This window comes from Ciona intestinalis, chromosome 2 (genome assembly GCF_000224145.3).
Source record: "Ciona intestinalis chromosome 2, KH, whole genome shotgun sequence".
In the NCBI taxonomy this organism is placed as follows: Eukaryota; Metazoa; Chordata; class Ascidiacea; order Phlebobranchia; family Cionidae; genus Ciona; species Ciona intestinalis.
This window is the reverse complement of record NC_020167.2, coordinates 4,817,049-4,838,706: the sequence shown is the minus strand read 5'-3', so window position 1 is coordinate 4,838,706 and position 21,658 is coordinate 4,817,049. Positions and strand designations below refer to the sequence as shown.

General features: G+C 32.9%; 1 protein-coding gene across 1 annotated transcript; it reads right to left on the bottom strand.

The window, feature by feature from the left end:
• Window positions 1–280: 280 nt before the first annotated feature.
• Window positions 281–19,700, bottom strand: LOC100183099 (vacuolar protein sorting-associated protein 8 homolog). The gene is made up of 38 exons (XM_002121540.4): window positions 19,521–19,700; window positions 19,319–19,384; window positions 18,643–18,724; window positions 18,358–18,448; window positions 18,052–18,169; window positions 17,447–17,501; window positions 16,899–17,023; window positions 16,498–16,584; window positions 15,941–16,008; window positions 15,214–15,264; window positions 14,038–14,140; window positions 13,781–13,837; window positions 13,406–13,525; window positions 12,901–12,981; window positions 12,220–12,390; window positions 11,387–11,585; window positions 10,903–10,949; window positions 10,502–10,573; window positions 10,055–10,140; window positions 9,253–9,392; window positions 8,809–8,873; window positions 7,957–8,098; window positions 7,471–7,586; window positions 6,856–6,972; window positions 6,427–6,528; window positions 6,208–6,360; window positions 5,716–5,883; window positions 5,171–5,269; window positions 4,802–4,891; window positions 4,464–4,554; window positions 4,056–4,204; window positions 3,135–3,258; window positions 2,580–2,680; window positions 2,226–2,381; window positions 1,816–1,931; window positions 1,363–1,497; window positions 907–1,063; window positions 281–572 (listed from the first exon to the last, which is right to left on the bottom strand). The coding sequence occupies exons 1-38, from the start codon at window positions 19,536–19,538 to the stop codon at window positions 468–470; spliced, it is 4,023 nt and encodes a 1,340-aa protein (XP_002121576.1). The 5' UTR covers window positions 19,539–19,700; the 3' UTR covers window positions 281–467.
• Window positions 19,701–21,658: the final 1,958 nt, after the last annotated feature.

The window sequence follows — 21,658 nt, the reverse complement described above, 5'->3', positions numbered from 1 at the left end:
TGCACCTATAATTACACCTGCCATTCTAGCTTTTATAATAAGAGTAAGCGACGGCACTAATGAAGAATACTTGGGTACATTGCAGAATAGCCTAGTGGAAAGCGTAATTTTGCAATTTACTTAATCTAACGCGTTCTATTTTTCAATAGATCTCAATATTTGCTTGTTGCTGGTGCGCGGCATTTTGCTGAAAATTTCGCCACTAGCGGCGGCGTACAAACTTTAAACCACGGGTAACTTAGTTTTAAAAAATATGAAAATATATGAATTTCAAAGAAAACAAAATAATGCTGAATTTATTTGTAACATACACAAATACATCAGGATTAACTAAAATAAATGAATTACAAGAAAAACATAAAATATGGATGAAATGAATAAAATCGAATTATATCTTCGATATTGCACAAATACGAAATCAAAACACATATTAACCAATTGCTGTGTATATGTTTAATGTTTAACTGCTAAAATTTAATAGGTGGTGCTTTTGTTCGTAATTTAAAGTTTTTAGGATTAAAACTCTGTTCTGAAACATCTGGACCACTTTTGGTTGCAGTTGATGGTGTTTGCTGCAAAATAAAATAATAAAAATAAAGTCACAAAAATTGCAACTGCCAGCTTTTATAATATTCATGCTTGTAGATCAGAAAAAATATCATTAAGAATTATGATTTTCATATTTGGTGTTATAAAGGCCTATATAACGACTAGTAACTCAGCCTACTAACTTAGACAACCTTCATACAAGATTGAAATTAAATGTGATGAACCAGTGGTATTAACAACAATAATAATATAACCGACTATTAATAGTGGCTTTAATTAGCAAGTGTCAATTTCTATACTCTCTCCATGTTGTGTTTTAAAACACAACAGAGCAAGCATTATTTTACATTCACATACCTTTAAATTTCGATTTTTCATTTCCATGAGTAACCCATCACGAAAGTTTTCCATTTTCTTGTTAGATTCAAAATTTCTCACGTCATTTCCCACTTTTGTTGAAGATCTTTCTCTCCGTTCTTTATTGAGACAATTTTCATGGTAAACATTACCATACCTGACAATAAGATAGAATTTAACAAAAAAAATGCCTATGTTTTCTGCACTTCGCTAAACATATCAAGTGCAATATACCGCATCACACTATCAGTAAGACCTCATTTTTTTGTAAAAAAAGGGTTTATAAAAAAAAAATTAATAGAAATAGATTAAAATTTATTAGGCATCTTGATCTTAGTGGTGATAACAAGAGTTTGAAGAGATTGGCACCAATTGCATACAACCACTTTAATCATGACTACAAACTGCATTTAAATGCTCCACTTTGAAAGTATTTAAATAAAAAAATGTTGTCACCTAAAGATAATCAGATTTTCTGTTTTCTGTTGATTGTTTAGCACTGACTTTGCACAGATGAGACAAAACTGTGATTTAGGAGCGACTCCATGAACAACATTCTTATGTAAGCTTGCTAATGAACGATGACGGTCTCTGTATTCAATTTGTACAAAAAAAATATTTTAGACTGTATCAAAAAAATGGCATAACCATTGTGAAAAATGTCACTTGTTTATCCAAGCGCTAGTAACTTTTTTGTGACTTGGCTTTCCTAACTCACACCTTGTTACCACCTATGTAACTTCATGAGTATATTATTTTTTTGTTTTTTTAACATGTAAAGGTAAATAAATGACAGAGTGATTGTTCAATTAGTAACAAACTTTGCATAAAATTATTAACAAACTTTGCATAAAGTTAAGTACACATTGAATGTTATAAGTATACAATCAAACCTGCTATCCATCTTACCTGCCTAGTAAGTTAAGAGTTGTATTAAGCAACGTTCGTTCATATTGATATGTCTCTAACATTCCCAACAACAAGTTTCTTATTTCACCAAACTTTCCACTTTTATAAGCTGGATCCTGGAAGTTCATAATGAATAAGTTAAAATTATAACATAAAGATAGTTCTACATTTCTAAACGTACATATAAAAAATCCTACAGCTTTTTATATATTAAAAACGTTTTGGACATGCTGCACCAAGTCATTTTGGTATTTGCATGAAATAATTGAAAACAAGCATATATTTAATACCATGCATGAAGAGTTAAAAAACAGTGTCTGGTAATTATTAACCGAAATGCACACAAAATTGGGAAAAAAAGTTTGTTATGTAAACTTTTACAGTGAGAATAAAAATGCACTCTCATAAACCTGTATAATCTTCTGCAGTACAGCAGGTAATGTCATGTGACCAATCATGGAGGTAAGCACACGCTGGGCAAGTTGTTTTGCTACTTCCTTATCCTCACTCATATCCATGTTGTGTTGGGGTTTCAGCACAACATCAAGAAGGGAAAACCAAAGTTTCTAAAGCAGAAATTAGCTTGAAATTCTATCTACCCATCGATTTCGCCATAGCGCAAAGTTTATGTAAAAAAAACAAGGCAAATTCAAATTAACAAAATGACTCAATATGAGAGAAAATTAGTTGAAGTTTATGCCTTATAGGCTTAATAAGATGGGTGAGGTCGTTCTCTCTACCCCAGTATGTTTTCAAGCACAAACCTCTCTCTGCTTCTCCTGCAACTTTCTTGAGTTTCTCTGACAAAGTCGAATCACATCATCTACTGCCGACATTGCATCATCTTGATGTAAACTTTCATCATCTGCAGAAATATATGTATTAACTGAGTATATGGTTCACAAGAAAGATGCAGAACTGTTCTAAGTTGGGGTAACTTGAGAGCTGCTAAATCTCAGCTACTCTTCCAGTCTTAGAACAAAATAAAATAAGTTTAAATACCAAAATAAAATCACATAGATAGGAAAAATGTCTACATTTTTATAGGTTTCTGTTTCAACTTTTGAAACCGTTATCCTGTAGGAAGTTAAACTGACAGCAAAATAAGTGTCATATATATAGGGTGTTATGTTTGTACTAAAACTGACTGGAAAACAAAATAGAATCAGTTATGACTAGGCATAATTTCCAGAGAACAATAATAGTTTTGCTGGTTTTTGCAGTAATAGTGGTGAAGGGGCAACGCTACAAAGTTCTGAGAACGGATGTTTTACTATAACGTTCAACATCATATTAAAACATACAAAATTTAACCTCACCTTCACTGAGCAATTTGATTTTTTCATGAGCAGCGTTAAGTAAAATGTTAAAAGCAGCGCTGATGTCACCGCTCTTCTCAAGTAGAAAGGCAGTTGCTTCGTCCACACGATAACGTCTTACTATCTGTTTAAAATAGGAACATAATAAATGCAAATTAAACATAATAAACCTAATTTTTTACTTTTTTTTATTACGTATAAAACAATTCACTCTACCTTATTATTTCACCTTTGTAAATTTTTATTTTTTTAAATTGACACTTCAGCCCCACCCATTAATTATTAGCTGAGACCAAAACATGTACAACAATTTCTAATTCTCAAAATAACATGCAAAATAGAAAACCACTTTTCTGTTTTATGTGGGTAAGGTCCCACTGCTGTGATAAGCTATGGGTCCTAACATACAATACTTGGGGGGGGGTGCTACTGTTTTTTGAAGCCTGTCACTTTCCCGAAGGTAGGCAACAATGTCTTTTATGGTAATGGACGGGAAACCTTTGACATAGCATTCTACTCAGGTAGAGCATTACTTTTGTAAATTAACCTACATATGCACTATTGCACTCTAATTTTAAGGCTATACTGATACACAAACTTCCTTGTCCAGCACCACAGTTGGTTAGCGAGCCTGCCTGTAACCCAGAGGTAATGGGTTCAAGGCTCGTCGCTGCTATTATTGTGGGCGTATGTGTCCTTGGGCAGACGGCAACTGCTCCAACCCAGTGGTCACTAATGGGTTGTCTAAATTATCAGCCACACATAAAAAAGAAAAATCCACAAAAAGAAATCACCCACAAAGTAAAATACATGGTAACTTGTAAGCTGGCATGAGGTGTGTTAACACCTGTGCTATTAAAGGGCTTTAATGGTAATTGATAGGAAATCATCCCTTGACAGATAAAAACCAAAACAATATACCTCTAGTGCCTTATGTGGCCTGCAGTATTCACAATCTTGTACAAACTGTAAGACTTCTGCTCGACCGAACTGACACATCAGTGATAGATAAAGCTCGCATGTGTCTGGGTCAGTTGATGCAGCTGGAGCTTCATATGTCACATCATCATCTATTTTTGAAAGTGTAAAGACATTTAGTCACATACAAAAATTGATGGTAAAAATTTAGTAATTGCTTATTTTCTTCATAAAAGTGGGTAATGTGGAATGCCTTTCTCAATCGTGAAATATGCAATATTGCCTAATTAAGTGTTAAGGTTTAGGTTTAATGCTAAGTTTATTAAGATGCACAAAAGGTTATGGGTATGTGACTACGAGTATTTTTCTTCATTTTTCACGAAAAAAGGGTACAAAGTATAACCCATTTACCAAAATATGAATCTTGAATGAAATCTGTTTGTTCATCATCTCTGTTTATGAATAATCCACGTAGGAAAGTGTAGAGCACAAAAGGTTCGTCCTGTGCAGGTTATTAAGGTTAATTTAAATTCATTGTGTAATAGGGTTGGGAAGATGGGACACCTTTTCATTCTACTTTCTTGTTTCATTTAAAGAATTATAAAACCTATACCGATGTTAATTGTTTAAAACAAGATCAGGATATTTTTTATTACAATAGAGAAGTAGTGTTAATTTTTTTAAGAGATAACTCAATTAGGGATTAGTCAGTGTAGACAACTAAAGAGAGACTTTACAGTTAAGCTTACATGAAGTTTAGCAGCAATTGTTTGAATTGTTCCTTGTAGTAAGTTAGTGACAAGGTTGACGGACTTTTTACCATTTATGTTGATTAGGTCCTGTAAAAGTAGGGTTTAAGTTATTTCAATAATCTAAAAAAATGATTTTGTTTAAAAACATTAAAACTATAGCCAGGGCCATAGCATAACATTTTTATCTCTTCGAAAAAAGATAGCGAATACAGCAAAATGACAGTTGTTAAAAAAATACGGAAAAAAGGTGTGGGAAAAGTGTAAGTTGAAAACAGTAACTGTAACACCCAAAGTCAAAACAATTGTGAATAATATTAGTTGACCTATCTATTAACAGAGAAGGTAAACAAGACAGCAACAACTTACCTTAATATGCTCAAGAACTTTTACTTTTAGCATCTGTTTCTCCTGCTCAGTATATTGAGGGCTTGTCAATACATCTTCCACGTAAGTGAATGTATTATCCTGAAATTGTAAACAGTTTAGATACAAATTTTATAAAAAAGGAGTTTATTAGTATAGTAGGGTGGGGAAAGATGGGACACATTTAGCACATAATATCCAGATATTCTGATCGTGTTTTAAACAATTAACAACGGTCTATGAGAGTCATGAGGACAAAGTTTCATATTTCTTTGAATGTTCTTTGTTTACTTCTAAATGGGACGAGAAAATATTTTATATAGTAAATCAAATATACTGGTGTTGTGGCAGAATGGTTAGTTCGCGTGCCTCTAACTTAGAGGTAATGGGTTCAAGGCTAGTCGCTGCTTCCATTGTGGGCTTATATGTCCGTGACCTTGGATATGACAATTAACGACAATTGATCCAACGTAGTCACTGTTGTTGCCCCACCACAAGGAGGGTAAATAGGTTTCATTCATTTATTTATTCACACATAAAGAGCTTACAGTTTGTGCAGGGTCTTGAACATAAGCAACAAACACAAGGTCAAATTTTCTTTGCTGGGTGTGTAGAAAACGTAAAACTCTAAAAAATGAAGCTTGTCCAGCTAGATGCACCAAGCGTGGAGTGTAGGATTCCTCAATAAAACCACACTGCAGTAAATCCACAAGTGCCTAGGGAAAAAAATAACATGAAAATGAAAATACAGAAAGTGGTAAAGAATCAATGGCAATTTTCGAAAGACATTACAATAGGATAGAAGGTACACATTAGAAAAACTTTACTGTTATCTGTGCTATCTTGTGTCCCTGAACACGACAGTGAAACCATCATTGCTACAACCCTTTGGCCATGTTTTCCGAAATGCCATACAAAAAATAAAAAAAACAATCACCCACAAAGTTATATGCTTGGTAACAGCGGGCACAAGGTGTATGAAACAGAACAGTTACATTAAACGAGTGTCGTTGCCCTGCTACGCGAGAATATATTCATACTTGTTGTCTTTCCTCATGATCAGTAGCATGGTCACTTGGAGTGGTGAGAAATTCTAATACTTGATGTTTCAACGTTTCATTCAAATGAATTTGTGAGTTTTGTCGAGCTGACAATCGGGCAAGGAACGTAAACAGACATCCAATCTGATCAGGCTACCATGTGGAACAAAAAAATATTAATTTTTTTTATTAATTTTTTTTAATAGTTTGTAAACTTACCCGAAAACCTTGACTTTCCAACATTACTTGGAGCAGAACATCAACAAAGTTTTGAACTTTAGAAAAACCTTCTCTTCCCTGAAAGTGCGGCTCAGAAATGGACTAAAACGGTTTTGTTTACGATTTGAATTGCTAGTTTAGAGAAGATGTTTTGTATAAAATAACATAACATAGTTATGTTAAATTAACATATTTTTTAATTTATCTCTCCAAAAACAAAAGCGTAGGTGATTTTATTTAAAATACAAAGAGAAGGGATCAATAGCAAAACAATGCTTAGGATAAAAGGTATGGGAAAGAACGTAAGTTAAAAAGCTTGACTGTCGTACCCATTAATTTTTATATTTAACTAAAAAATGTGATCACAGTTATCATATTAAAAATCAAATAAATTTTGTAAGCCTAATACCTAATATAAGCATAACCCACCAGCGAAAGGACATTAAGAAATTCTTTGGTGGAAAATCTTAGAAAGATATGAATGATGGGGTAGAGTTGGTGAGTCTTTAACTCACTGATACTCGGATGTATCAAAGTTTCAAACATCTGTGTGAAGAAAGTATGGGGTGAGTTTCAGTGTTAAACTTTGTCTTACATAATGTATGGCATATGTAAAGAAAAAAATGCGCTATAGTGACTTTTTTATGAGAAATTGACACTTTTTTATGGAAATCTTTTGCAATGCTGCACAGCTAAGCTTTTTACGCCCGCGCTTGGATTTTTTTTTGAAACAATTTGTGAAACTTTGATAGTACTTTTCGATCACATTTATGAGTTTTCAAACAATACACAAATGTCGATTTTTCGTTGGTATTCTTTAAAGAATTATCCAACTATCCAAGCAGTATAATAATAACTTTATTTGTCTCTCCGATTTGGGTAGCAAAGATTACAACATATATATTAAACAAAAAGGCGGGAAATAGCGACAAAACAAAAATTGTTAAAATATCTCACATTTAAAAAAACATTTACATTTAGTTGGAAGAAAATAAGCGTGGATGCTTAATTAGTAAAACATTCTAAATACAATACACGATTTACCTGATTCTTTACACTTGTTGAAGTTTCATCATCTAACAAACCATGTGGATAAGCAACACCAGCTAAACAACAGCTTACATATACAAGTAACTTGTTTCCAAGAGTTGTCATCTTTTCTGTAAATAGAATGTAAGAATTGGAGGAATTTATATTCATTTCTTAAATTCTTATTTGGATGATACAGTTTGTATGCAGAAATTACAACTTTAAATTTTAAACAGAATTTTTGTTTCACAAAAAGTTTTTTTTTCTATTTTTTTTATTTTAAAAACCAAGCATTAAAACTTAAAATGCTCTAGGAAAAACGTTGTTTCGTTTTTTCTATTTTTTTTATTTTAAAAACCAAGCATTAAAACTTAAAATGTTCTAGGAAAAACGTTGTTTCAAATATAATATCCATGAAAAAGAATATTTTAACTAATTTTTTATTATAAACGAGTGTAAATGTCATTCAACTTGCAGATGTATTATAATAAAATGGCTTACCACTTAAAGGGGCACCAGTACTTAACGCAGCTTGTAAAATGGATAGAAGTTCAAATAACGGACCAAAATAATCTTTCATGCCACGGTTGTGAATGCTTATTATTGCATCATAAAGCCCATGAGCCCAGCACAAATGAAGCACCTGTGTTTATAAAAAATACCTACATAACATAATTTATCTCTTCAGGGCCAATAGTGAAGAACACAACGAGAGTCTTTGCATATATTGGGGTGGGGCGAAATGGGACATCTTTAGCATATAATTTCTAAATATCCCGATCCTGTTTTAAACAATTTACAACGGCTTATGGGAGCTGTAAAGATACGGTTTTATAATTCTTTAAATGTTCTTTCTTTACTACCAAATGGGACGAGAAAACAAAAAAACAGTGTCCTATCTTCCCTTACCTTACTATGCATTCTGCAGCTAAAAAACTGCTTGAATAAAAGTAGCAGAAAAAAGTGTTGCTTCTAAACCCAGATTACATTATAAATTAACTCATATTAAGTTGTATATAATTTTAAAAAATTAGAAAAATATAATTAAAGACAGGATCTGTCTTTACGCATTTTAAAAATATGATAACTGGCATAAAGCTGTTTATTAGAACGGGTGAACAATATAAATTATTCTTACACTTATTGTGTCATACAGTGTTTTAGATTGTAAAAAATGCATTTGTGTGATCAGATATACAGTCATGTACACTAAGAAATGTACAAGGTAAAAATATAGCTGGTAGAAAACACAACGCATGTATTACAAAATTATTGGTTTCTCAAATACACTGACATAACAAAATGTAGTATTTAATGAAATAAAAAGATAGATATGGCCTATCTATATAATACCTGGTGTAAATCCAAGCTGGAAACATCCAAATGCAGAAGGCAACTCTCAACACTGCTAAGCATACCTATCAATAATATATCGCTAAATATATAATACATACATATTGGCTTACCCTATATATACCTATATGTACACACATCTGCGACTAATGTGTATCAAACTGTATTTTCACTACAAACCTTTAAACTATATTTGTTTCTACCATTGTGGGCATGTCTGTTTGGGCAGGATTTAATGGCAATTGCTCCGACCCACTGGTCACTAATGAACTGTTTAAATTGTCATTTATACAGAACAAAAAATCACCACAAAGTTACATACATGGGAACTTGTAAGCTGGAAAAGGTGTATGAAAAAGTACATCTGTGTTATAACGACTGTCGCTGTCCAGCCACGCGAGAAGAAATCAAGTTACAATCATTCATTCATTTAATATTAAATACCTTTAGCTTGGTAATGAGCCACAAAATCCTGCATCACTTCAGGGCTGATGGTTTGTAATTTATCATTCATTATATAAGGTTCAAGACATTCAAGGAAAGCACCGTGCGCTATACAATCAACACGAAATCTTTCATATATTCTGCCACAAAGAAATTTGAATGTTAGTGCTATTAGATAAAGCCACCACATAAAGCACTGGTGTTATTCTTGGTATTGAGCCAATTCTGGCCTTAATACCAAGTCCTTGACAAGAACCTTCCCCACATACAATTATAGTAGTGGTTGGTTTTATTGACAGAGGTTAATATAGAATTCTGTGGTTTTTAAACAATGTCACAACAATACTAGTAACAGTACACCGTTGTCTGGCATGTAGTAAATGAAATCTTGACAATAATATTAAAAAAAAAGTTTTATTAGTCGATTCAATTATAGTAGCTAGAATTAAAAAATAATAAAACGAAAAAAATAGGATATAGCGACAAAACAACAGTTCTCAAACATGTTTACGGTTTTACAATTAATTGAAAGAATAAAGGTGTGGTCGCTACACCTTTTATTTAGGTTCACCAGAAATTAAAATTATACCGAATAGAATAACCCTACAAAGATTTTACTGTAAACAGTTGTTTTTTAAATATATAATGAATTTAAATGAAAACATTGTAAAAAAACAGAAAAACACTTAAGCATATAAAAGTAATGAAACATAACGAAATCAATAAATTTTGAAATTGAACAGTTACGAAAAAGATAACCTTATCCTGTAGTAAAGGTGAATAAATATTAAACTTAACCTACCTTCCAAAAAGCACGTCAACTCTTCCAATATGCAAACAGTGGTTGACACACACCGGTACAACGTTGCGGTAAAAGCTAATCAAAACCTGGAGTAAAAAAATTTAGGTTGATTTATTAATACAAAGTTTAGGTTCATGTGAAAGTTTTGTGGTGGTATAAGACACCTGTACAAGCAAATGAATAAGAGAAGGAATATTTGCGGGTTTTAGTCAGTAGTGTAGGGGAAGACAGGACACCTTTAGCACATAATATCCAAATTTCCTGATCGTGTTTTAAACAATTAACAACGGTCTATGGGAGTCTTAAGAATACAGTTTTAAAATTCTTGAAAAATGAATGTTCTTTGTTTACTACCAAATAGGACGATAAAGTAGCATAAAAACTTGTCTATTAATATATTATTAAGTTATATGCTTCTATATACAGTGTTTAAGTCTGGAAACTTACTTGTAACTTTCCACTGTCAGGACAGAGCTTGGTCATGGACAGGTCAACAAATTCTACCAGAACATCCAACAGCTGAAACAAAAGCATGCAATTTTACATTAACGGTAATTGTTGTCAATGCCATTGTGGGCGTATGTGACCTTGGGCAAGACGTTTAACAACAATTGTTCCAAACCAGTGGTCACTAATGGGTTGTCTAATAATTAAGCCATACAGAAAAAACAACCTACAAATTTATATACACTGTAACTCCTAAGCAAGCACGAGTATATAAAACGGAACAACTGTTATAACCACTGTCCTTTTTCTGTGCACTCAAAGATAAAAAAGTTATCATTCAAAACACTGAGATTTTACAGTAGTATAAAAAAAATAAAACCACAAAATTGAATCAAACTGACCACATCTGAGACCAAATTCTTCTGCTGTTCCGGATCTGCAGGTAAACCTGAAAAATTGGGCAAGATTGTCATTAATTCTTCAGGTATATTGATATTAATGGTATATATTGTAACTATCAATAAAGAACATTTTGCTAAACAGTATTCTGTATACCCATCAAAAAATCTGATAAATTTTTTTGAAATGTTTTAGTAAAATAAATATGAGGGTAATTAAGCACATTCAATGTGAACCTAGTTTCCATATGTGACCAGCCATCCCTAAAGAGTTCAATGTTAAAAAAATGACTATGAAGAGAACACCCTACATAGATAAAGAATGGATTTCTGGTCAGGTTAAAAAAACAGAACCGCATTGAATTTTTAAACTGGAATATTTGAGATGAAAATCAAACTTACATATGGGTTGTCATGTTTGTATTAAAACCTAAAACTGTATTAAAACCTATTTTTCCCATTCACAGTAATAGAAAGCACATCTTACCAACAACTGCCTTTGCAGAGTTATCATAAAACATAAGAGCGAGATCAAGTGCATGTTTGTGTCCTCTCTCCAACGCGAAGTCGATCCTCTTTCTCCAAGTTGTGATGTTGGATGCAAGAACTGACTCTTCCCCAAGGAAATAAACCTTTCCGTTGTGTTGCACCATCGAGTGGTAGCAAGCATGCTCTCCGATAACAGCCTTGTAATAAATAATATAAATAATTTTTTTTTGCTATTTTATACTTTCTTGTTTTGTGCAAACCCCTAAGCACCATCTCCGCAGCAAATTGCTTAGCGTACCTACCTCTAACCGAGAGGTAATATATATGTTCAAGTCAAGTCGCTGCTACCGTTGTAGGCTTTTGCGTCTTTGGGCAAAACGCTTAATCGCAATTGCTAAAGGACACATACGCCCTAAATAATGTTAATTATCCGTTATTTTTTGTTTTCTTGTTTGATGCATATCCCTTAAGCATTATATACATCTAATAAATAAATAAACCACCCTGGGATTCTGTGTATATCTCCAACATTAGAGATAGGGTAGTGTAAATTTCAAAAGGGTAATTAAAATTCTGGCAAAAAAGATGTGACAATGGCAAAAAAGATGACTACAAAAATCAGCTTCAATATTAGTTCCACTAATGATAAATTTTGTTAAATAATAGCAGTATAGCACACTAGATATTCCTTAGATAAAACACTTGTTTGGACATTTGAACTTTAAACACGACTTTACCTTTATGCTAAGCCATGTACACATGTTGCATGGACTCTCTCATGCATACTTTCACATTTTGCATTAAACTTTTGCAACCATGCATGGAACTTACCAGGGCTTGACTGACATTTCCTCCATTTGCAAGAGATTTAAATGCGGAGCTGCTGTAAATAAGCTTGGTGTGATCAATTGACTTCGTTTGTAACCCTGTCTGTGAATCCACATCCACTACATGCAGATTTTCTCTCACATCAAGCAATAGAATGGTTCGTGAGTTAAGCCACTGTGACATAGCTTATGAATCATACATTTGCTTAAGAAACTTTATTAAAAAAAAATATAAGAAAATCTACAAAAAATGATTAACTGCAGCTGTTAAAGAAAAAAATAATGGTTTTGTTATAAATAACTTATAAAGCTACGAATTTTTTTAAAAACAGTGACATTATGAAATCAGTATTCAATTGGCCAAGGGTTGAGCCACATTGGTTAGCGTGCATGCCTCTAGTCAAAAGGAAATGGGTAAAGGCTGCAACCTTTGTGAATTGTGGTGTATGTGTCCTTAGATAAGACACCAACAACAAGTGCTCAGTGGGCTCTTATGAGTTGCCTGAATAGTCAGTCATACGGTAAAATATAAAAATCCCTCAAAGTAATCAACCACAAATATACAATGTGGTAACCTGTTAATGGGAAAAGGCATATGAAACAAAACACCTGTGTTATAACAACTGTCTTTGCCCAGCAACATTAATATACTCAAGATACCTTTAAACTTATATATAAAACTCACAGCCATATTAATTAACTTGTAGGTGATGTTCATTGTCCTTAGATGAACAAAGTTAATTGCGTCCCAACCATCACATTTGACCTGTGAGTATAGGTAAATGTTGTTGGACTTAGACTAATGGTTTACACACCGAATACTGCATATGTATGCTTGTGTATTGTAAAATTAATACTTTAGTTTAAAACTTCACACATTACTTTGATTTATACCTGTGTCTATTTGCAGCTGATGTGTATATTGTATATTTTCCATATTTATATTTACAGCATTGAAGTGGTATATGATTAAACTTACATCAATATTTTGCATCTTGCAAAATTAGGTAAACAACCAACTTAGACAAATCAGTGCTCTATGTGCATTCAAGCTGAAGTGTTTAAGCCTCATGTTTAAGCCTCAGTGAATATTGCTTTCACAACAATAATGACCAATGAACCTTAAAAACTGCAGGTTCAATGCACATGCTTCTGCTACAATCGCAAACTACTCAATAAAAGTGAAAAACCTGAAAGAAATAAAGAACATCGCCCCGTCCAAATAGTAAAACTGGTTCAATGAGTCGCATTCCTTCGCTGTGACAAACCGTAAGTTGCCACGCTAACATTGGAACACACGTTGGGTTGGTCTGGTGATTGAAAGTAGACTTTTAGTTCAAGTCAATGAAATTGTATAGTAGGGTGGGAAAAGATGGGACACCGTTTCATTTTACTCTCTCTCTCTCAATTAAGTAGTAAACAAAAAACATTCAAAGAATTATAAAACCGTATTCCTATGACTTCTATAGACCGGTAATTGTTTAAAACAAGATCAGGATATTTAGGATATTATGAGTTAAAGGTGTCCCATTTTTCCCCACCCTACTATATTATATTATACTCACAGTTAAGCGGTGTGCGAAAACTATTTTGATTTGAGGTCTTAATACGACGACAAGGATCTGAAAAAGAAACATATCTTGTTTAAAAAGATCAAACTTACCAACCAATTACAAGAATAAATAGAACTTATTTACTCTTGCATGGCGGGGCAAGGACAGTCGTTATAACTCGGGTGTTTTGTTTCATACACCTCGTGCCCACTAGCGAGTTACTATGTATGTAACTTTGTGGTTTACTTTTTTATTATGGTATGTGGTACCTTAGTGAGTGTTCCCATCGCCAACATATGCCGATCTCTAAGTGGATGGTCTGCTATGTTCTTGTTTAAATGTAAAGTACTGATGGCACATACCTCCCCACGACTGCAATAAAAGGGAAAGTAATTTTAAACAAAAAAAAATTTTGACCAAATTCTAAATCAAATTTTAGTGCTCTGATATTTTGTTTCGAATATTGCCTATTTTAGGCCAGTTTTCAAATCATATAGAACAGAAGAAATGATATTTTACTATCATTGTTTCAGAAGGATAAATAGGTAACATTCACTCATTTATTGGTGATTTTAAAGCAGTTCAGCATGACAGGGTAGGGCCAACAAATTCTTTATACTAAAATAAGATAAGGGTTATTGGATAACAAAGGTTGTAGAGATTTAATTGGAAAGATAGAGGAAGTACTTGTTTAATATTTCGTTGAAAGCAGCCTGTGTATTTAATATGTATGCAAATAGGAACGTAATTGATAAACAGCCTTACAGTTGCGTTGAACTGTTTTGTATACAATTTCCTATGTATAATAATTACACAGTTGCGTTGAACTGTTTTGTATACAATTTCCTATGTATAATAATTACAATGTCCACAAACGTAGATTTTGTATTTGTTGTTCGGAGTAGTTTAAAATCAGAGATACGTGTGTGGGAAATCTCAGTAAAATGAGCATAATCAGAAATATTGAGTATTTAAATTGACATAGACGGCAGCTGTAATGATTTATGTGTATCTTACATATTTACAACATAAATTAAAAAGTGTTTTGCAAACATTACTTTTACTAACTTCTGGAATAAAAAAACAAAGAATGACAGAATGAATGTAAATTACTTTACCCGCATGTGATCAGAAAATGACAATCAATATAACACGGGTGTACATACACCTCGTGCCAGCGTACAAGTTACCATCTAAATTACTTATGAGTGATTATTCACAGAAAACACATTAATTATAATTTAGAAAGAAAGTAAACACCAAATGACAGGCATGAAGACCTGCTTCGGATATAACAAATAGGCAAGTTGTTGGTTAAAGGCGCGGCTACACTTTAGCGTATTTACAAAATGTATCACGTATGATTAAACTGCTGTTATAAGGTAGATAAAAACTAAAAAAAATATTAACCAATCAAAAGAAATTATTTGTTTAGATTTTCATACCTTCCAGAGAACAAACATCTCGATTCGCATGAGCGCACACCCATTAACCGCCTGAAACAAAATTTACTGAGTAAACAAGCATAATGGTACACTGCATATATGTACAAAAGGGAAAAAAGATTGGTTTTAAGATTTGGAAATTGATTAATATTTTAATATCTTGTAAAAGTTTATGATCAGATTTTATGAGAGGGAGGATAGTACTGTGTAAATAGTTTTTCAGTAAAGAACTCTGTTTTATATTAAAAGCATTTTGAATTGCTCTACCATTTTCTTGTCTGCATGGGAAACCATATACATAGTGGGGCGGGAAAAGATACAAACTTTTCATTCTATTTTCTCGTCCCATTTGGTAGTAAACTAAGAACATTTAAAGAATTATAAAAATGTATCCTTATGACAACCATAGACTATTGTTAATTGTTTAACACACGATAAGTATATTTGCGTAATATGTTCTAAAGATATTCTGTCTTAGTGTCTTCCTCCACCCTACTATATCTTAATGCATCTGAAATGGTAAATTTTTAGGAAAAACAGCTTATCGTAACATGGTGGAAAAACTAGCCATATTATGAATTTTGTTGTCTGAGACTTTATAGGACCAAATTGAAAATATCAACAGCATTTTAAAACCGGTAAACCTAACTAAGAGATTCAGAAGAAAAAAGCAATTACATAAAACTTTATTTCCTCTCACTAAATAACGCCAACGCTCCTAAATTACCTGAAATTCAACTCAAACACAGAACCTCCACTATCGTTACATACTGCCAGTGTTGGATCATCTGTGAACTGATTTAAAACATAAAAGCCTTTTTAAACTTATAGAGAAAGATAAGTAATTATACATTCCAATTTTTAAATGTGGAATGTTGACTAAGACGTAACTCATACTATGTGATTGAAGAAAAAATGTTACAGTTTTATAAACAAAAATAAAAGAATGAACAGAACAGTAGTCAGAAGCCATGGTACAGGAGTTAGCGCACCTGCCTTTAACCTAGAGGGTACAGGTTCAAGACCAGATGCTACTACCACTTTTGAGGTCTTAACAGCAATTACTTAAACATAAATGTCCATTATCGAATATCATTTATCTAAATTATCCACCATTCATTGAAGAAATAAACAAAAAAAAATACAAAATTACGTGTGTGGTAACACAGAAGCAGGAACCATATATATGAAACAGAACACCTGTGTTATATTAAAATTCCTGTTGTTGTCCTGCCATGTGAGGAATAAATATTCAATCATATGTGTTTCTATTCAAATAAATACCTTAATGTGCAACACAGCAGAACCAGGTGGATGGGCATCCGTAATGGTTCGTAGAAGTTTTCCATTAGTCACATCGTACATTAGAATCTAAAGGAAAATCATTGCTATATTATTACACGATATATTGACATTATTTGTATGAAAAAATTATCATTTATATTTATTGAGCTCATATTATTATCCCCATACACCGTCTTAGCTTAGGAGCACGAAGAAGCATATATCACACCAAACAACTATGCTATGATAAACTAAAAAATAGCAATTTTGCAACAACAAAAAACTGTAAAATTTTGTTTTTGTTTGGGTACTTTATTAAAAACAGGGGAGAGTGTCCATACTTTTATTATAAGTTTCTTGAAAAAGAATATAAATAACAAATATATTTTCAAATTTCCCACCTCTCCTTTTGCATACCCCACCAACAAACGTGTGGTGTCGGTGTTGAATGTTAGAGCAGTTACCGAGCCGTACTTTGACCCAATTTGAATTGAACCAAGACAATATTTCAATGCTTGAGAGGAATCTGGAAGAATGAACATTATTTTGATTTGTCTAAAATCACGATATAAAGATAACATAATTTGTATTTATCAGTAAATGTTTAGATATAGTAGCGAAGACTAGGTTGATTTTTACAACAAAGAGAAGGGTTTTAGCAATAAAACGACAGTCGTTATACACACGCTACAGGAAAAAATTAGTTGAATAGAAGTATCAGATAAAAGCGTGGCTTCTAAATCCACATTACAGTATAAGTTACAGCTCATATTGAGTTGTATTTAATTAAAATATATAATTAAAAGAAAAGTGTGTAAAGACACAATAATGTGAGAAAGGCATTCCACACAAACTATAAACCAAAAGTACCCTACAATTACTATATATATATATATATATATATACAAAATCATATTTAAGTCAATGTTTTATAATAAGACAAACTTACCGAATAGAATAACTAATCCTCTCGTTGTACCAATTGCTATCAGGTTTGAAACAGCCTAAAATAAAGAATATGTATTTTGAAACAAATTAATATTTTATATAGATATCTGTTATGAAAAAAATGAAACAATTTGACTTTACCTTTATGTTGGCTGCTACATAAGCTTCCTGGTTTTATTTTTGGATCTTACTCTTTTTAAATATATTAAGACATTAAGTATTAAAAAAGTGAGATATAGAAATGTTGTAAAAGAACATCTTTTATACAACTAAACAACTAGGGGAATTTTATAAGTTATAATGTACATATGTTATCAGATCTTATCAGAGGCACATAAACATATGGCTATATAAAAGTGATGCTATAACAACAAAGCAGATACTTTGTAATTTTTTGTATTGGATACAGGGCAATGCAAAAGTGCGCACGAGGTGTATCAAACAGAACACCTGTGTTAAAAATAACTGCCATTGCCTTTGATGTTTAATATACGTTGCCGTTGGTGTATAATAGGCACTGGGACTGTAATAAAAGCACCACACCGGCAAGATATAATGACTGTCAAAGCCCCACCACGTAAGTTACATTCATTTGTAAACACTCACAAGAGAAGTTGGTCTTCCAGCATTCACTCTATCAACAGCAGATACCATCTGCCTTGAAAGACTTTCCATTTTCTGGACCACCAACACTTCCCCATGGTTAAGTGAAGTAGACTTGTCTCTGGTAAAAACAAATTGTACATGTTTATCGGACATTCCAGTGTATGTTTATTTAATTTTTTATTCGTTTTTAAGTATAATGACAGTATCAAATATCAATTATTATTGAAAATAAAGTAATAGCATTTAACAAAAATATAAAATTCTTTATTTCTATTATAATTATTGCAGTTTAAAACAATGTCTAACTTTTTGCTGTCGCTGCTTGTAATTGAAGAAGTTTCCCAGTTTTTTAAGACATTCAATTCTGGTAAAAATGTACCATTGACTTTTCCATTTACTGCAACAAGTTAAGATCATTTGTTAAATGGATAAATGTAAAAATAGCTTTTATGCCAGTATGGAAAAATAAACCTTACTTAAACATTTGATACAAGAATGCAGGATTTGATAAAAATATATATATATATTGTTATATATTGTTATTCATTATGGTTTTTAAGCACCAGCTTTAAAATACAAAGTTAGATAAACCTTTAGTATTAGCTTCGTCATCAGGATTGCTTTCATTTGTTTCATTCAAAAATGTGAGTGGGTCCTCTTCAGCTTCATCTGACTATTTAAAAAAATGTGGTTGCTTTAAATTATTTGAGAAAATAGGATTTTTTTGAAGATCAAAAATGTTATCTAATTTGGTTCCATAAAGATATTGTAACATTATAGCGTAAGCGGCGACCAAAGAAGGTAATTCTTTAAGCATTCCAGCCAAACTTTTTTCAATTCAGGGCCCGCAGGAACACCTAGACACACAAACATGTAAAACAAATCTTAACTATCATTGTATTGTTTAACTATTAATGCAATGTAGAAAATTCTAAGGTAGGAGTAACTGCCTTACCTATGCCTTAAAAGTTAAATGTTATTGGTTAGGTTAGCATATGATGCATACAGATTTCAATTATTGTATAATGAACTGACGTGCATGGGACATATTATGGCATCATTGGCATGCATAACAAAAGTTTGTAAACAAAATCGAGGTGCACCTGTCATACTCAAACTAGATAAAATCACAACATAAAATAGCAGCCATTGACTGATTTAAAAATTTACATCCTTCTTCCACTTTTTTAAGCAGAAAACAAACACTTAGCAATCATAGATGCTATGTACAGTACAAACAGCTTTTGCGTGCAGCAAAAATGCTTACCTCATTTAAAATACTTTCCAGAGTTGGCACGCTAACTTCTGGTATGTCAAAATCATTGTCGTCAAACTACAATAATAAATATAAACTTCAAATAATATACACATATATATATACACGTCTAGATAATACTAATATTTCAAGTGTACCAACATTATTAATAAAGTAGATATAAGTATAATAAAGGTATAATATAGAGTACTACCTCTTCAAAATCCTCCATTGTAATTTGATGAGACTAAAACTTGCTTAAATACTTGAACACCAAACGTTTCCCAAACTTTGTTGTTGATTTTAGGCTGTCTTAACCAAAATGTAAAAACTCTGTCTGTAGTTTAGAAAGGGACTTCCCCAAAATTGAAACCCATGTCCTGACCCCTGACAAGTTTAGCAGAAAATAGAAGCTTTACTTTACAAGAATCTAAGCTAGACATGCGTTGTACTAAAATACTGTAATATAATAAAAAATAATATGTCTTTGCGTTGTGAAAATTCGCGGTATTGTTGATGACGTCATAGCAACCTCGCTGAAAACATATGCCACACCAAATCAGTAGCAGTAGGCTACATAAGTCTGTAAACGGCAGTGCGTCGACCGGACTGCTGGTCATAAGGTATGTGGAGGTCTATGTCAGCAATTCGCGTGTACATCATTGTGTTATGCAGGGTTGAATTGAAAAGTTAACCTTTATTCGTCAAGTACAACTTTGGTTTAGCGTTATACAGTTGTATAGATGGAAAGTCCGAAAGTGTGGTTTAAACGCACTATAGGCCTGTGGTGGAATTCAAGACAGGAACAAAAATAGAGAGCGAATAAATCAATTCGATTGCTCTGACCTACTACAAGCGTGTGTGTATGGTGACCTGAAAAGGTTTTAATCGATTGACAGAACCGGAGAAGCAAATAGGATATAAAGCCTATTCATGACATATTCGCGGTTTGTATCAATAGTGTCTATACGCGGGAATCAAAACACCAACAAGCCAAGCCGACTGCCAGCTGGTTAAATACATAGCTTAAATCATTCATGATGCTACTTGAAGAGGGTACAGAACTGGTAGTGTTTTGACGTGTGTATTAGTCAGAATAGAACCTCAAGGGATTACAGTACAGCTATTAAGCACACAGACAGAAGTAACGCAAATAGAGCGAAACAATAAAAGTGTTTGTTATTCCGATGTAAAAACGAACTATCGTTGGTAAAATGTACCAGTTCCGCCTTGCAGCGAAAGTCACAATGTTTTTAGAATTCAAATCACTGTAGCTTGTTAGTGCATAGCGGAAGGTGCCAGGAAGAACAGTAGCAGTCATGAGGATGTGACGCATGCTTACGAGCTATAGGTTTGAGAAACAACAATCTATCCAAGAACCAGTATACTGTACATGTTTGCAATGTACTGTTGTGTTTCAAAGGGAGCGTTTTCAATGCAGACAGTTCAGATTTAAAATTACACGCAACTAAAAGACAATACTTTGGGTCAAGTACCGGTGGTCACGTGTAAAAGTATTGTCCAGTAGTTACTGTCCTGCTGTTGACCGCCCAGGGGCAGACAGTTGCACGTCGGCCTGTAAGATGAGTCAAAGACCGAAGCATACAATACTTTAATGCATAAAAGTTGTCATTCTTTAGAATTGCAGGATAAACTGTTGCAAGTGTAACGATCTATAAATTCAGTATATTGTTAATATATTTACTTCTTTACTTTAGCCCGTTTTGTTAGCTACAGTCAGTTTTATTTTATTTCCAAGAGACTATATACCTCAGTCGTTACATATTTAATTTTCCTGATCGTACCAGTTATTGTGAGATAAAACTGCATGTCAAACCGATTTAGGACTTTTATATAGCAAGAGCGAATTTTAGGTAAACAAGGTTTTAAAAATTTATAGCTTACATTTGTGGTTACGATGTATTGTTGCAATCGTATTTAATATCCACTTCGTTCATTTCGTGCGTGGTACACACGGTTTTGATGTGTTGTTGTTATGTTAGTTGCAGAGTTTCCAGGGTGAATTATGTTGGGTCGGTCATTGCGGTTTCTGAGCGCAATTACTTTTATGTATCGAAGTGATGCACTGTAAGAGAAGCTGTCAAAACAATAATATCCGGCAGAGTTCAACGAAGTTATTTTTCTGCCAACTCTACGGGAATAAGTTATACAGACAACGTGTGCTAGTTTTTTGTTTAAATAAATGAAGGTACTTCAGACTAAGCAAACCTAGACCAGTTCTAGTCTAAGTTTAGAAAATGATAGTGAGGAATGAAGCGCAGGTTTTTTGAAATTTCGTTTTTATCGTTTAGCTAGAAGCCTCACGTAGTTTCACTTGAATCTACAACATCG

Excerpts from the sequence above, each read along its gene's own strand:
- LOC100183099 (XM_002121540.4), bottom strand. Across the intron at positions 8,874-9,252 it reads GGCTCATTACCAAGCTAAAG|GTATGCTTAGCAGTGTTGAG; the intron begins GTATTTAATATT and ends TATTATTGATAG. Across the intron at positions 1,498-1,815 it reads ACTCTTAACTTACTAGGCAG|AGACCGTCATCGTTCATTAG; the intron begins GTAAGATGGATA and ends AATTGAATACAG.